Source organism: Brachyistius frenatus, unplaced genomic scaffold (assembly GCF_029030835.1).
Source record: "Brachyistius frenatus isolate BFR_SWC_R1_liver_20210118 unplaced genomic scaffold, ASM2903083v1 Contig_292, whole genome shotgun sequence".
Taxonomy (NCBI): Eukaryota; Metazoa; Chordata; class Actinopteri; family Embiotocidae; genus Brachyistius; species Brachyistius frenatus.
In genome coordinates, this window is record NW_027210891.1 from 380,001 (window position 1) to 395,000 (window position 15,000).

At 45.6% G+C, this 15,000-nt stretch overlaps 1 protein-coding gene across 1 annotated transcript in view; it reads left to right on the top strand.

The window, feature by feature from the left end:
* Nucleotides 1–15,000, top strand: part of ncapd3 (non-SMC condensin II complex, subunit D3) — a 29,379-nt gene that overhangs the window by 11,454 nt on the left and 2,925 nt on the right. Inside the window, exons 16-31 of the mRNA XM_069722466.1 lie at nucleotides 125–316; nucleotides 434–531; nucleotides 602–711; nucleotides 1,677–1,784; nucleotides 2,314–2,428; nucleotides 3,705–3,800; nucleotides 3,909–4,147; nucleotides 4,398–4,477; nucleotides 6,289–6,426; nucleotides 6,522–6,655; nucleotides 7,807–8,015; nucleotides 11,194–11,304; nucleotides 12,425–12,589; nucleotides 13,727–13,839; nucleotides 13,959–14,023; nucleotides 14,425–14,472. Of these exons, the coding sequence (XP_069578567.1) occupies nucleotides 125–316; nucleotides 434–531; nucleotides 602–711; nucleotides 1,677–1,784; nucleotides 2,314–2,428; nucleotides 3,705–3,800; nucleotides 3,909–4,147; nucleotides 4,398–4,477; nucleotides 6,289–6,426; nucleotides 6,522–6,655; nucleotides 7,807–8,015; nucleotides 11,194–11,304; nucleotides 12,425–12,589; nucleotides 13,727–13,839; nucleotides 13,959–14,023; nucleotides 14,425–14,472 (2,021 nt within the window). The remainder of the gene's footprint in view (nucleotides 1–124; nucleotides 317–433; nucleotides 532–601; nucleotides 712–1,676; nucleotides 1,785–2,313; nucleotides 2,429–3,704; nucleotides 3,801–3,908; nucleotides 4,148–4,397; nucleotides 4,478–6,288; nucleotides 6,427–6,521; nucleotides 6,656–7,806; nucleotides 8,016–11,193; nucleotides 11,305–12,424; nucleotides 12,590–13,726; nucleotides 13,840–13,958; nucleotides 14,024–14,424; nucleotides 14,473–15,000) is intronic.

A 15,000-nucleotide genomic window follows, 5' to 3' on the forward strand; every position in this document is an offset into this window, starting at 1 on the left:
TAAGACGCATATCTTTGAGCAGAAACTGTGAAATCCTTTTATTTTTGTATTTAGAGTGAAAGTAGTCAAAACAAAAAGAATGTGAGTTTTGGCTGATTTTTATTTTGTCCTGCTGGTTTTCCAGCCGATATTTCAGCCGGGCCTTCACCATCTGGTCCAAACAGAAGAAGTTTGGTGCCACATTAATCACCAACCTGATCTCACACACGGAGGCTGAGCACGCTGCCGGCGCCTGGCTGCTGCTCTCCAAAGTTGTTGCTTCATCGCCCGGACTGCCCTATGGAAAGATCCTGGACGCCTGGGACTCCATGGTCAGGTGGGACGGACACAGAACATTCATTCACAGCAGCTATGTTCAATTTAATACTTTTATCACTCTAGCTGAGAATCCACCAGCATCTCAATCATTCCTCTGTCTTCTTTACTGCGTTAGTTCAAAGGATGTGAACGTGACGACCTGCTGTAACATCCTGAGTGTGTTGGGAGACATCGCCACACATTTGAATGAAGACACCAGAGACAGGATAGTTTGTAAGTGTTGTAGAACAGAGATGAATTGACGGGAAGAATCTGGACCTGATCTCTGTCTCTGTCTCTCTAGGTGACCTGATGTCCTGGTTGAAGACCTTCACTTTGTCCCTGGAGGTGATCAGTGCTGCCGTGGAGACTCTTTATCAGTTCGGCCACGGAGAAGACATCAAGCAGACTCAGGTTGTTGATCTGGCCTGCTGAAAGTTTACTGTACCTGCTGATATATGATGTAACAGGACTCTAGTCAAGTTGTTTTCTGCAGTTTCCTTAAGCTTAAGACACTTCTGCATCAGCCTCATTGTTCAGACCTGGAAGCTACAAACACTTTTATATCCTGTTAAAATTTTTATAAATAAATTAGTTTGGATTCATTTTGTATTACTTTTCAAAACAAATGTTTTAAACTGATCAATGAAGCTTAAAAAAAGCTATAAACTAAATGTTAAGTAGTAGTAGTTAAGTCAGCACTGATTACTGTCCAACTTTTATTAAAGGCTCTTCAATAAAGCGGGAGGATTGAGTTCTTTACAGTTTAAACTTGAACTGTCTTAACAATCATGGCCTTCAGTTTCCTCATAACAAGATCTTAAAAGATGTTAGATTTCAGTATTTATATGATCAGTATTTGTTCTTGCCCTCCACAGGCAGCAGTGGCACCTCTAAGGTTTCTCTGTGATTGTGGGCTGTTGGAAGACAGTGTGAACATATAAAGTGGTGTGACACTGGATTGTGCTGCAGGAGTTCAGTCACTGCTGCTGCTTCAGAGGCAGCAGGAAACTCATTCTCTGATACGGGACGTAACGACTTCAGCCAAAACTTGAATCATTCATTTCATATTTGACCTGATTTCTCACTTTTCTGTCATCCTGGCATAGATTGCTTCTAAGGCCTGAAACAAGTGATAAAATAATGAATAATTCTCAGCTTTATCATTTCCTGCTGCTTTTCCATCATACTTTCAAACTCTGGACACCATGACTGTCAAACAGGTCAAAAATGCTAGTTTACAGTAGGTCTTAAATTTACCTCCCTGAAATGTTTTGGGGGCAATCAGAGTTAAATATATTCTCCAAATATGATGTCTGTCTGTCCTTCTCATGATTTAATTTAGTTTTCTCATGTCGGGTGTGGTTTCGTGTCTCCAGGCTTTTCTGAACCAGCACTGCGGTGAGCTGGTTTCGATCTGCGAGGCTTATTTAGCCGACATCATCCTGAGTGAGAATGGAACCAACAACCTCAACGAGGAGCTCATGGTGAGTCCTTGTGACCCGAACACCTTCCTGACCTCAGGATCAAGGTTTCAGTCTGGACCTGGTGCTCCTGTTGGATAAACATCAGCCTGCTGCTCACGCTGAGTATCAGCTGTCTCTGACTCCTCCCCCCGCTGCTCTGCTTCAGTCAGCCTTGTAAAGTAGTGACCAACCTCCCCGATCACACTTTCTACTGTCTGATTCACCTCCATCTTCACATTGTTGAATTCTTGTTTGATATCATTTCAGAAGTTGTTTTTGAAGTCCATGAGTTCCTCCTTCAACATCCTTTTCAGCTCTTGTGTGTTCCTTCTTCCTTCCTCTCCATGCCGGATCCATTGTTTTTCCTGGTTTTCTTTTCTTCTGGTTCATCTTTATTTTTAGATATACCATAAAACTTTCTTGCCTCTGTCTCTTCGAATTCTTTGTGATTTTTCAGAGTGGACGTACTTGACATGTCACATGACTCCTCAGAGCCAGTGGGAGGAGCCATCCCGTCTGGTACTTCAGATAACACTGTCCTCTCTTCCAGGTGAAACACCTCCACACTCTGGGCGTGGCGTCTCTCCACTGTCCTGCCAAGGTGGGCAAGAGGACGGTGCTGCTGGCGGAGTCTGTCCTCACGACCCACTCGGACAAACTGGCAGGTAGGAAGGCCGGACCAGTGAAAGTCAGACGTCAAGGTTCAAGGTTCATTTATGCGTCATTCATTTCATACACATACAGTGGAAGGAGTTTACGTTTCTCAGGACCAGGAACCCACACACTATTAAAATGTGCAGCTAAAAACATACATAAAACATATCAAAGACACAGAATTAGAAGACATTAACAGAACAGCAGAGACACGCTGTAATAAATGTCAGACATAAAATCCAGCGGCCAGTATGTCCTGTAGTAAAGGACTCGGCAGAGCAGCATAAATAAGTCCAACGAGGTGCACTAAGTGTGAGGTAGTTTTTTACTGTATGTTCTGATGGAGCATCTAGAAACGTGGTTCGGTGTTATCAGGCCTACTTCCATTTACTAGCTCTGAAAGTCTTCACGTGTCCCGTTTGAGTTGTATTGAGCCAGGACTCAGACTGGGAACAGTCCTCAGGTAAACCAGGCTGCGCTGCTTGGGCCATGTTCTTCAAGGCACCGGTGACATCTTGAAATACTGCCCAGTAAACCCAGTAGGACGGCCGCATTATGTGTGTAGAGATTTAACAGATGCTGCACAACATCTGTAACACAGAGCTACAAACTTCCTGTGTCTTTCATCCCAGTGATGACCTCACCCCCAGGTAGTAACACAGACTCAAGCAAACGCCGCAATGTTCGCATATAATCAGCAGAATCTGTGCTGAAAGTATTAACGACATAAAGTAAGTCTTTTCATACAGAAGTCTCTTTCTTAACACAAATAACTCCTCATTTACAACCAGAAAGATGTACTTGTTACTGCGACTGATCAGACTACGAAGAAATGTAGTGGAGTGAAAAAATAATTTAGTTAGGAAATGTAGTAAAGTAAAAGTGAAGGTTGACAGAAATATTCAAACTCGAGTACAAATACTCCCGAAAATATACTGAAGTACTGTGACCAAGTATTCTGAGTTTGTCACATCACACTGTTGATGGCACATGTTGCTGCAGTGTAAGTTGCGCCTTGCTTTGCTCTGGCCGTGTGGTTGGTCGGGGCTCTCGGGCATCATGGCACAAACTACCAGCAATGGAGGTTGTATGATTAACTTGAACTTCAACGAGCTTGTAGGTTCCCCGTTACAGTTCAAACTTCTCCCCTTCTTCTTTTGAGCAGCTTGAGTTCCTAATAAAAGTTTAGGATTTTCTGCTTAAATATTATCTAAATACCTGCTGATACTGTATGTTAATGTAATTTGTAAACATGGCTGCCGTGTTCTTTGTGTTGGTCGTGAACAGAGTGTCGGGAGGAGCTGCCCGTCTCGCTGCCTCTGTCCCAGTTCAAAGCCAACTGCCTGCCGACCCGAGTCCGAGCCCACGGAGTCATCACTCTCGGTAGCTTCTCCTTCCACTGGCCGTCTGCCGCCTCCGTCTCCTTCTGACAACCATCTTCATGCAGCGCTGTGATCTCATGGCAGTTGAATCTGTGTGTGTCTGCTTCAGGTAAACTGTGTCTGCAGCACGAGCACCTGGTGCAGAAGTACCTGCCGGTGTTCGCCAGGGAGCTGGAGGTCGGCGCCGAGGTCGCCGTGCGTAACAACGTAGTGGTGATCATGTGTGATCTGTGTGTTCGCTACACCAACATCGTGGATCACTACATCCCCAACATCTCCGCCTGTCTGCGGGACGACGAGGCTGTGATCCGGGAGCAGACTCTCATCATGCTGACCAACCTGCTGCAGGTTGAAACTTCATGTCATTAATATAAAATAATATAAAGAAAAGATGGAGTATATTTGAAACACAAGTCAGCTTCATATTTTCAAGTATTTTCAGTATTTGTCAAACATCACAGAAGTTCTTCATAGACGTCATCAATGACTTTAACTCATTTGGGAATTAATGATTTCAAGATTTAACATCTTTTAGTCCTCCAGACTGACAGCAGACAACACAAAGCTGCTTTCTGATTCTTCTGCTCTTTTTTTCTAGGAGGAATTTGTGAAATGGAAAGGTTCCCTGTTCTTCCGCTTCATGGTGGCTCTGGTGGACCCGGTCCCTGCCCTCGCCAGGTACATCACTGCACAGACACGCAACTTTGAGCTTCGGAAATGGTTAAACCCCCGTGTCTGAAGAGGTTCGGGATGCTGTGTAGAATGTAAATATAAACATAATGCAATGATTTCCAAATCCCATTAACCCATATTGAATTGAAAATAGACCAAAGACAACATATCAAAAGTTGAAACAGAAATATTATTGTTTTATGAAAAATATCTGCTCATTTTTAATTTGATGTCAGCAACACGTCTCTATAAGTTGTTCCAGGATGATGTTCACCACTGAGCTGCATCACCTCTTCTTTTAACAACACTCTGGAAACATTTGGGAACTGAGGAAACCAGTTTCTGGAGTTTTGAAAGTGAAATGTGGTCCTAATATTGCCTAAGATATAATTTTAGCCGCTCAAGAGTTCAGGGTCTCCTTTGTCATATACTCAGAGAAGGCGGCGGTGTTTCTGGATCATGTTTCTATCTGGTTTCTTCTTTGGAGAGTTTTAACAGCATTTGTGGACGCAGCGATGAACTGTGTTCACAGACGATGGTTTTCACAAGTGTTCCTGAGCCCATGCAGTGATTTCCACTCCAGAATAGTGTGTTTTTAATGCAGTGCTGCCTGAGGGCCCGAAGATCACCACCATCCAATATTGGTTTCCAGCCTTGTCCCTTGTGTTCAGAGATTTCTCCAGATTCTCTGAATCTTTTAATGATATTATGAACCGTAGACGATGAAATCCAATAATTCTTTGTAGTTTTACGTTGAGGAACATTATTCTTAGATTGTTGAACTATTTTCCAACACAGTCTTTCAGAGTGGTGAACCTCTCCCCATCTTCACTGATGAGAGACTCTGCCTCTCTGAAATCATCTTTTTATAGCCAATAATATTACTGATCTGTTGCCATGGTAACCTGACTAGTTATGAGATGTTCCACCAGCTGTATTTTTTGCGTCACACAAATTTTCCATCTTTTGTTGATCCTGTCACAACTTTTTTGAGATGTGTTGTTGCCATCAAATTCAAAATGAGCAGATATTTTTCATAAAACAATAATATTTCTCAGTTTCAACATCTGATATGTTGTCTTTGGTCTATTTTCAATTAAATATGAGTTTACGTGATTTGCAAATCATTGCATTCTGTTTTTATTTACAACTTAAATGGCGTGCCAACTTTTTCAGAAACGGGGTTGTAGTTATACATCTGATTTTTAAACTATGTAGAGTGTGTGCTGTACAGATGGACCTGAAGCAGCCAGTGCAGAGCAGCCAGAACTCTTGGTTCTGGTTAATAATCCAGCTGCAGAGTTTTGGATGAGCTGAAGTCTCTCTGTTGTTTTCTTCGGTCGGCCAGTAAAAAGTTCATCACAGTAGTCGTCGGCTAGAAATGAAGGCATCAATAAATTTTTCAGCATCTGTCTGATTTAGAAATGGCCGCACCTTGTTTATGTTTCTCAGGTGGAAAAAATAAGTTTTCATCACCTTGTTAATGTTTCCCTTGAAACTTTGATCTGAATGAAATTGTTTCAGACAAAGTGACCTGTTTATGGATTATAACTGGATCTTTGTCTTTGTAAATGGATGTTGTCTCTGCGTATTAATGTGTGTCTGTTTGTATTGTTTATGTTTGTTGTTGGAACAATGTTTGTGGTGCTCTCTGGGCCACTGAGTCGCTCTTAAAAAAACATTTCCGTGAGGTTTCTACCTGATTTAAAATAAATGATGCTGTACTTAATAAAGTGCTCCCGCAGTGTGTGTGTGTGTGTGTGTGCGCACATGTTGTCAGTGTGTTGTCACTGAACGCCTCTTGTTTCCTCTGCCAGTCTGTGTGAATACTGCCTGCTCCACCTGCTGCTGAAGAAGAACCCAGAAATGTTCAGCCAGCACTTCATCGAGTGCATCTTCCACTTCAACTCCTACAGCAAGCACAAGTCCTACAACAAGTTCCCTCAGAGCGAGAGGTAGGAAGCTGCATCGGTTCAGCTCGCGTTCCTCTCTGCTTTTCTTTTTTCTTTTTTTTCTGTTGGTTGATTCCTTATTTTTCTAAACTTTGCAGAGAAAAGATTCGTTTCTCCCTGAAAGGAGACCAGCACCGTGAGAAGCGCTTTCGGATCTACCGCTTCCTATTGGAGCATTTCACAGACGCCCAGCGCTTCAACATCACCAACAAGATCAACCAGACCATCTTAGGTGAGTAACCACAGATAGGATCCCTCTTATTTGATGTTTGTTTTTCTCGTCTTGAGTGATAAGATTCGTCTTCATTAAAGGTTTTTTTCATAAATAGTAAACAATAAATGCGATCATGCAGCTGTAGAGCAGATTTCAAAAGATGGAGAGGATGAAACCTTTAAAACTCTGGACAGCTGAAGAATGGGACGCATCCAAAGCTTACATCAGGTGAAAAGAAGAGATTGGCTGACTGGCCTCCATAAACCTGGGGTTCATGAAATCACAGCCCACCACTGAAGTGACTGGACAAATCACCATTGAGCTGCCCGACACAGGGAGCGATGGGGCGTACCACTCCGAGGGGGTGTGGCGGAATAGTCCAAGTGAGCCTGGCCTTTTCAACATCAGGAAATACAGTATATTACTGGACACGCATGTAAAAAGAAAGACAGAACAGGTGGAGAGTCAAAGAACTGAAGAATGAAATCAGAAAACCAGGAAGTTGAATTATCAAACAATATAGATCAAAGTTATCAAGATATTTGCAAGTTAAAGTTTCTGCAGATCAAGCTACGTAAGCAACGGAACTCTTGAGAGGAGTATTCAAGGAGGACGACGACAACTTAGTGTCTTCTACAAAGGAGATCAATGAGGTCCTCCAACACCTGCTCAGGAACCACAAACACAACAGGTTCATTCAAATCAACAGGAAGTGATTCAGTTCACCATACATGGCTTCATAGGATTCCCTCCAGAATATTATATAGAGTACATCGTCATACTGGCTTCCAATGAGGATCTCTTCCTGCAGCGTTTAACGAGGCTTTAATGTTAGTCATTTTAATAATTGGATTAATGCTATATAAAAACCATTGGAGTCTATAGAACAGTTCCTGCACCTCCTCAGGTTACAGATGTTGGTAGTTTGTGTGTTAATGTCATATTCTACATCTACAAGTATCTCCAACTCTGAAACCATATTACCTGTCGGACTCAGCATATGGATGGAAGACACATAACAGACCTCTTCAACGGCCAACAGAGCGCCGCCGTGCCTCCATCTTTTCCAGCTGGAAGATAAACATCCAGCTGATGAACAACGAGCAGTGTCAACTTTACCAACAGCCTTTCATCAGTCTGTCTCACCGTCCTCCCTTCTCCTGTCCCAGTGGGCTTTGCCGACAAGGAGATGCCTCTGGACGCCGACGGTGCAGACATTTTGTCAGAGACCTTCAACATTTTGAGTCTGAAGGAGATGAAGCTGCAGGCCATATCCTCTCCACCAGGGGACGCTGCAGGGGAGGAGGCGAAGGAGGAGAACATGGCCACCATGGCCAAAGCCTTCCTGCAGGTCGCACAGAAGAAGGTGGTGTCACAGGTGAGCACTTCTGGTTGAGCTGCTTCCACAGACACCTTACTCATTACTGAGCAGGAAACACACAGAGACACAGAGAGACACAGAGAGAGACACAGAGAGACAGAGAGAGAGAGACACACAGAGACACACAGAGAGAGACACACAGAGAGACAGAGAGAGACAGAGACACACAAGAGAGAGACACACAGAGAGAGACAGAGAGAAAGAGACACAGAGAGAGACAGAGAGAAAGAGACACAGAGAGACACAGAGAGAAAGAGACACACACAGAGAGACACAGAGAGAGAGACACACACAGAGAGAGACATGCAGAGACACACAGAGAGAGACACAGAGACACACAGAGAGAGAGACTCACACAGAGACACACAGAGAGAGACACACAGAGAGACACAGAGAGAGAGACACACAGAGAGACAGAGAGAGACAGAGACACACAAGAGAGAGACAGAGACACACACAGAGAGACAGAGAGAAAGAGACACAGAGAGACACAGAGAGAGAGAGACACACACAGAGAGACACAGAGAGAGAGAGACACACACAGAGAGAGACATGCAGAGACACAGAGAGAGAGAGACACACAGAGAGACAAACAGAGAGAGACACAGAGAGAGACATGCAGAGACACACAGAGAGAGAGAGACACAGAGAGAGACACAGACACAGAGAGAGAGAGAGAGACACACAGAGAGGTACACACAGAGAGACACAGAGAGAGACACAGAGAGAGACACAGAGAGAGACACAGAGAGAGACACACACAGAGACACACAGAGACACACACAGAGAGACACACAGAGACACAGAGAGAGACACACAGAGACACACACACAGAGACACACACAGAGACACACACAGAGACACACGGAGACACACACACACACACACACACACACACAGAGACACACAGAGACACACACAGAGACACACAGAGACACATACGGAGAGAGACACACAGACACACACACACACACGGAGAGACACACAGAGACACAGAGAGACACACACACAGAGACACACAGAGAGACACAGAGAGAGAGACACACAGAGAGACAGAGAGAGACAGAGACACACAAGAGAGAGACAGAGACACACAGAGAGAGACAGAGAGAAAGAGACACAGAGAGACACAGAGAGAGAGACACACACAGAGAGACACAGAGAGAGAGAGACACACACAGAGAGAGACATGCAGAGACACAGAGAGAGAGAGACACACAGAGAGACAAACAGAGAGAGACACAGAGAGAGACATGCAGAGACACACAGAGAGAGAGAGACACAGAGAGAGAGAGAGACACACAGAGAGACACAGACACAGAGAGAGAGAGAGAGACACACAGAGAGGTACACACAGAGAGACACAGAGAGAGACACAGAGAGAGACACAGAGAGAGACACGCAGAGACACACTTAGAGACACACACAGAGAGAGAGAGAGAGACACAGAGACACACACAGAGAGACACACAGAGACACAGAGAGAGACACACAGAGACACACACACAGAGACACACACACACACACACACAGAGACACACAGAGACACACACAGAGACACACAGAGAGACACATACGAGAGAGAGACACACACACACACACACACACACACACACACACACACACACACACACGGAGAGACACACAGAGACACAGAGAGACACACACACAGAGACACACACAGAGACACAGAGAGAGAGACACACACACACACACACACACACACACACACACACACACACACACACACACACACACACACACACACACACACACACACACACACACACACACACAGAGAGACACAGAGACACACACACAGAGACACACAGAGACACACACACAGAGAGAGACACACAGAGACACACACAGAGAGAGACACACAGACACACACACACACACACACACACACACACACAGAGACACACACACACACACACACACACACACACACACACACACACACACACACACACACACACACACACACACACACACACACACACACCTGCACGAGATTCACGGACCATTTGGCTGCTGCTAGCTTGGCCTCAGAGTTGGGGTTCGTCCTCAGGGACTGCACACAGCGGAGTCCTCTGAGGTTAACTCCTCTCCTCATCTAAAGACCTCCTGGACCGGTCTGACCTCTGGACACAAAGACCACAACTCATGTCACATCAGTCCTCCAAAAGAAACACCGTCCCTCTGATTAGTGATTATGTTTAGATAACACTGAGTGAATTTAACATTTTAATCTCTCACAAGTCCTTATTGAAATAAATAATCACGTCACAAAGTAACGCATCACGAGCTGACTGCTGTGTTCCAGATGACGTCCGTCTCTCAGTACACGAACATGTGCTGTTCTGCACTGACGGGAAATGACTTCATCACGTGACCACATCAGCCTCCAAAATGCAGCTTTAATTATTTTACCCAGAATTCAGTGTGTTTTTGTGTCCTCTGTTTAACACTCAGTGAACACACTGATTCTTCTGTCCAGCAGCAGCAGTGGAGAACAAACACGTTGTGTTCAGGAACAGCTGCAGCTTCCTCACACGCTTTTAATCTGAAAATCCTTTACGTTGGTGGCCCCGCCCCTTCCTCTATGGAGCCAAGATGGCGACCGTTTAGGGTGGAAAGTGTCCAGAGTTTCACACTTCTTGTTTTGGAGCATTCTGAGTGATTCATCCTGGTAGTGGTCGTGTTCTGATGTTAGTGTTAGTACACAAGTGGAACACATCTAGAACATCTGGAACACATCGAGAACATCTGGAACACATCGAGAACATCTGGAACACATCTAGAACATCTGGAACACAAGTACAACATCTGGAACACATCTAGAACATCTGAAACACAAGTAGAACATCTGGAACACATCTAGAACATCTGGAACACATCTAGAACATCTGGAACACAAGTAGAACATCTGGAACACATCTAGAACATATGGAACACAAGTACAACATCTGGAACACATCCAGAACATCTAGAACACAAGTGCAACATCTGGAACACATCTAGAACATCTGGAACACAAGTAGAACATCTGGGACACAAGTAGAACATCTGGAACACAAGTAGAACATCTGGAACACATCGGAACACAGCACTAGTGTGAACTAGCATTAGAAAGAGCTTTGAGGTGAGTCCCATCTTCTCCTGCCTCCAGGTGCAGAAAAAGGCCTTCATCCAGAATACAGTTCCTCTGATCATCAGCCTGAAGAACCTGCTGGAGCAGAAGCGCTCCCCCGTCCTCAGAGACCTCATGACCTACCTCCAGGTGAGACCTCATGACCTACCTCCAGGTGAGACCTCATGACCTACCTCCAGTAGAGACCTCATGACCTACCTCCAGGTGAGACCTCATGACCTACCTCCAGTAGAGACCTCATGACCTACCTCCAGGTGAGACCTCATGACCTACCTCCAGGTGAGACCTCATGACCTACCTCCAGGTGAGACCTCATGACCTACCTCCAGTAGAGACCTCATGACCTACCTCCAGGTGAGACCTCATGACCTACCTCCAGTAGAGACCTCATGACCTACCTCCAGGTGAGATCTCATGACCTACCTCCAGGTGAGACCTCATGACCTACCTCCAGGTGAGACCTCATGACCTACCTCCAGGTGAGACCTCATGACCTACCTCCAGTAGAGACCTCATGACCTACCTCCAGTAGAGACCTCATGACCTACCTCCAGGTGAGACCTCATGACCTACCTCCAGTAGAGACCTCATGACCTACCTCCAGGTGAGACCTCATGACCTACCTCCAGGTGAGACCTCATGACCTACCTCCAGTAGAGACCTCATGACCTACCTCCAGGTGAGACCTCATGACCTACCTCCAGGTGAGACCTCATGACCTACCTCCAGTAGAGACCTCATGACCTACCTCCAGGTGAGACCTCATGACCTACCTCCAGTAGAGACCTCATGACCTACCTCCAGGTGAGATCTCATGACCTACCTCCAGGTGAGACCTCATGACCTACCTCCAGGTGAGATCTCATGACCTACCTCCAGGTGAGATCTCATGACCTACCTCCAGGTGAGACCTGATGGTGATGGTCTCTCTGTATTGATTAGTGCATCATGGGGAAAGACTTCTCCAGCTGCTGTGTTTGATACCTGCAGTATCGGTGTCTGGACCTCTGTACTGAGTTGCTTTAGATGTTTCCACCTCCTCAGGATCCAAATGTAATTCAGACAACAAAGCCAACACGGTTCAGTTCATGTTTCCACTCAGCTGCTTCTTCATGAACATCATCTGCTGGTAAACGGAGGATCTGAATCTGTAACGTTACACACAGCCTTCATCTTGTGAACCTTTTTGCAGCTGTTCCAGATGTTGTGTTCTCCACTCCACGTTGACACGACCTTTGTGTTCCCTCAGGTGACCATGCAGCACTACCGGACCGAGGTCAAGCAGTTCTTCTCTGGAGACGAGCAGCTGGCGGCAGAAGTGGAGTTTGCTCTGGCGACGGCGGAGAAGGAGAGAGAGATGCAGGAACAGATGGACAACTGCAGCCTGACTGACGGACAGACACCTGCTGCACAGGTGAGGCAGGACACGACCGCAACATGGAACGAGCACTTTATATTACATTGTGTTATATTACCTTTACAAAGAACTCATTAAACATGTTAAAACAGAATATTCTGTCAGAAAAAACTCTTACTGGAACCAAAATGTGAAAATGTGTTTGTATTTCAGAACAGTTGCTGCTAGAATAAAATCATTAGAGCTGAAACTGATATTTGTTGAAGAAACATGAACCCCATGTGAGGATTCTCTGCTTTTCTCTGGGTCACATCAGTAAACTGAATTAACTGGGAAAATAAGCAACAGATTAAACAATAATTTAGTGAAGCCTTAATAATGACGTGTGTTAACCTGGAAAAAGCTTGATTTGTTTGACATTAGAGGAATATTTCTGTGAACTCTGTCCTTGCATGGAGCGTCTGTTTGGTTCTGCCTTGGTGTCCTCCGTTCCCGGCTGCTGCGAGATGCAGCGACACGCCGTGTTGGTGAAGATGCTCTCATGCAGTGTGATGTCGCTGCTCTTCCACCAGGAGATTTCACATGAACACGTACATCCAAGATCTGACGGCTTTGGTGGATGTTCCATGTAATTGATCCACCTAACATGAAGAATTGAAAGCAGATTTGTTTGAATACAACCTTCTGATTCAGCTGATTATATAAAAGATGAGGCTGGATGTGAATCAGGAAGTTGGAGGGCGTCACGACCACAACTTCTCTCATCACTTGCAACATTTTCTGGATGTAAAGTTTAGTTTTCTGGCAGTGCTTCTGGAAATAATGCGTCATTAATGAGAATTGATCCCGATGTTATTGTCATGTGTTGCAGCGTGTGGTTCCACGTCTGCTACATGAGATCAGGGCCAGTCACACCTTCTGTCCTCTGACACGACGACAGCTGCTTTCATTGAATTTTGAAATTCCTTAAGTAAAAAATATATATATATTTTTATAGTTGTGTTAAATAAATACAGTTTATTATATTATTACCAATAATGTAGTCATGTAGTTTGTTTTTGTGAGCAGTATCCTGTGGTGTTTAAGAATGACTAAATCTCTTAGGAAGTTATTGTATGAAGTGATTTTCAGGTTAGAGTCTCTGAGTTCCTGACTGTCCCTGAAGGTGTCGCTGTGATTCTGCTGTCTCCTCAGGGTTCAGTCCAGAGCTCCCCCACCAGGCAGAGGCCCGTCCTGCCGCTGAGCTTCGCCACACCACAACCGCCTCGACCAAACCCGCCGCCGGCCAGACCGCCGCTCACCGACCGGTACGTCCACATCACCGCTGATCTGCTCGGCTTCAGTCCAGAGACACAGGACACTGAACCACGGACACTTCTCCTGCATTTAGATGGCAGCATTGATGTGTGTGTGTGTGTTGTATCAGGTGCTTGCGAGGTTCCAGGCAGGAGAGTCATATCCAGTCTAAATCGATGGCTCTGGAGGGAACAGGTACGACACACTGGAGGTTCACACCATCTACCGCTTTATACCGAACCGGGTCCCGGTCGGTCTCCCCGGTCGATAGTCCCGGTCGGTCCCGGTCGATCCCCCTGGTCAGTCCCGGTCGGTTCCGGTCGGTCCTGAAAATGAGCTAATAAAGACCAATATGTGAATATTGTAGAGACGTGACCTTCTCATACGTCTCTGACCTCTGATCATGTTCTACTTATCTGCTCTATGTGCACATCAACATGTTCATCAAGTAAATGTTCACATGAGCACAAACAAACATGATTAACTCCCTGAGCCTCGTCTGAATGAAGTTTTCATGTTGAATCCGTTATGCTGATATTATGGGATGGAGTGACAGCAGCTCCCCCTGACTGTGTTTTGTGTGTCTTTGTTTCCAGTGATGGATAAAGGAGCTGTGAACAAAAGAGCCATCAGCACACCGAAAGGTACGAGACCACACCACCTCCTACACCTACACCACCTCCTACACCACCTCCTACACCTACACCACCTCATACACCACCTCCTACACCTACACCACCTCCTACACCCACACCACCTCCTACACCACCTCCTACACCTACACCACCTCCTACACCACCTCCTACACCTACACCACCTCCTACACCTACACCACCTACACCACCTCCTACACCTACACCACCTCCTACACCTACACCACCTCATACACCACCTCCTACACCTACACCACCTCCTACACCTACACCACCTCACACACCTACACCACCTCATACACCACCTCCTACACCTACACCACCTCACACACCTACACCACCTCATACACCTACACCACCTCCTACACCTACACCACCTCACACACCTACACCACCTCCTGCACCTACACCACCTCACACACCTACACCACCTCATACACCACCTCACACACCTACACCACCTCACACACCTACACCACCTCACACACCTGCACCACCTCACACACACCTACACCACCT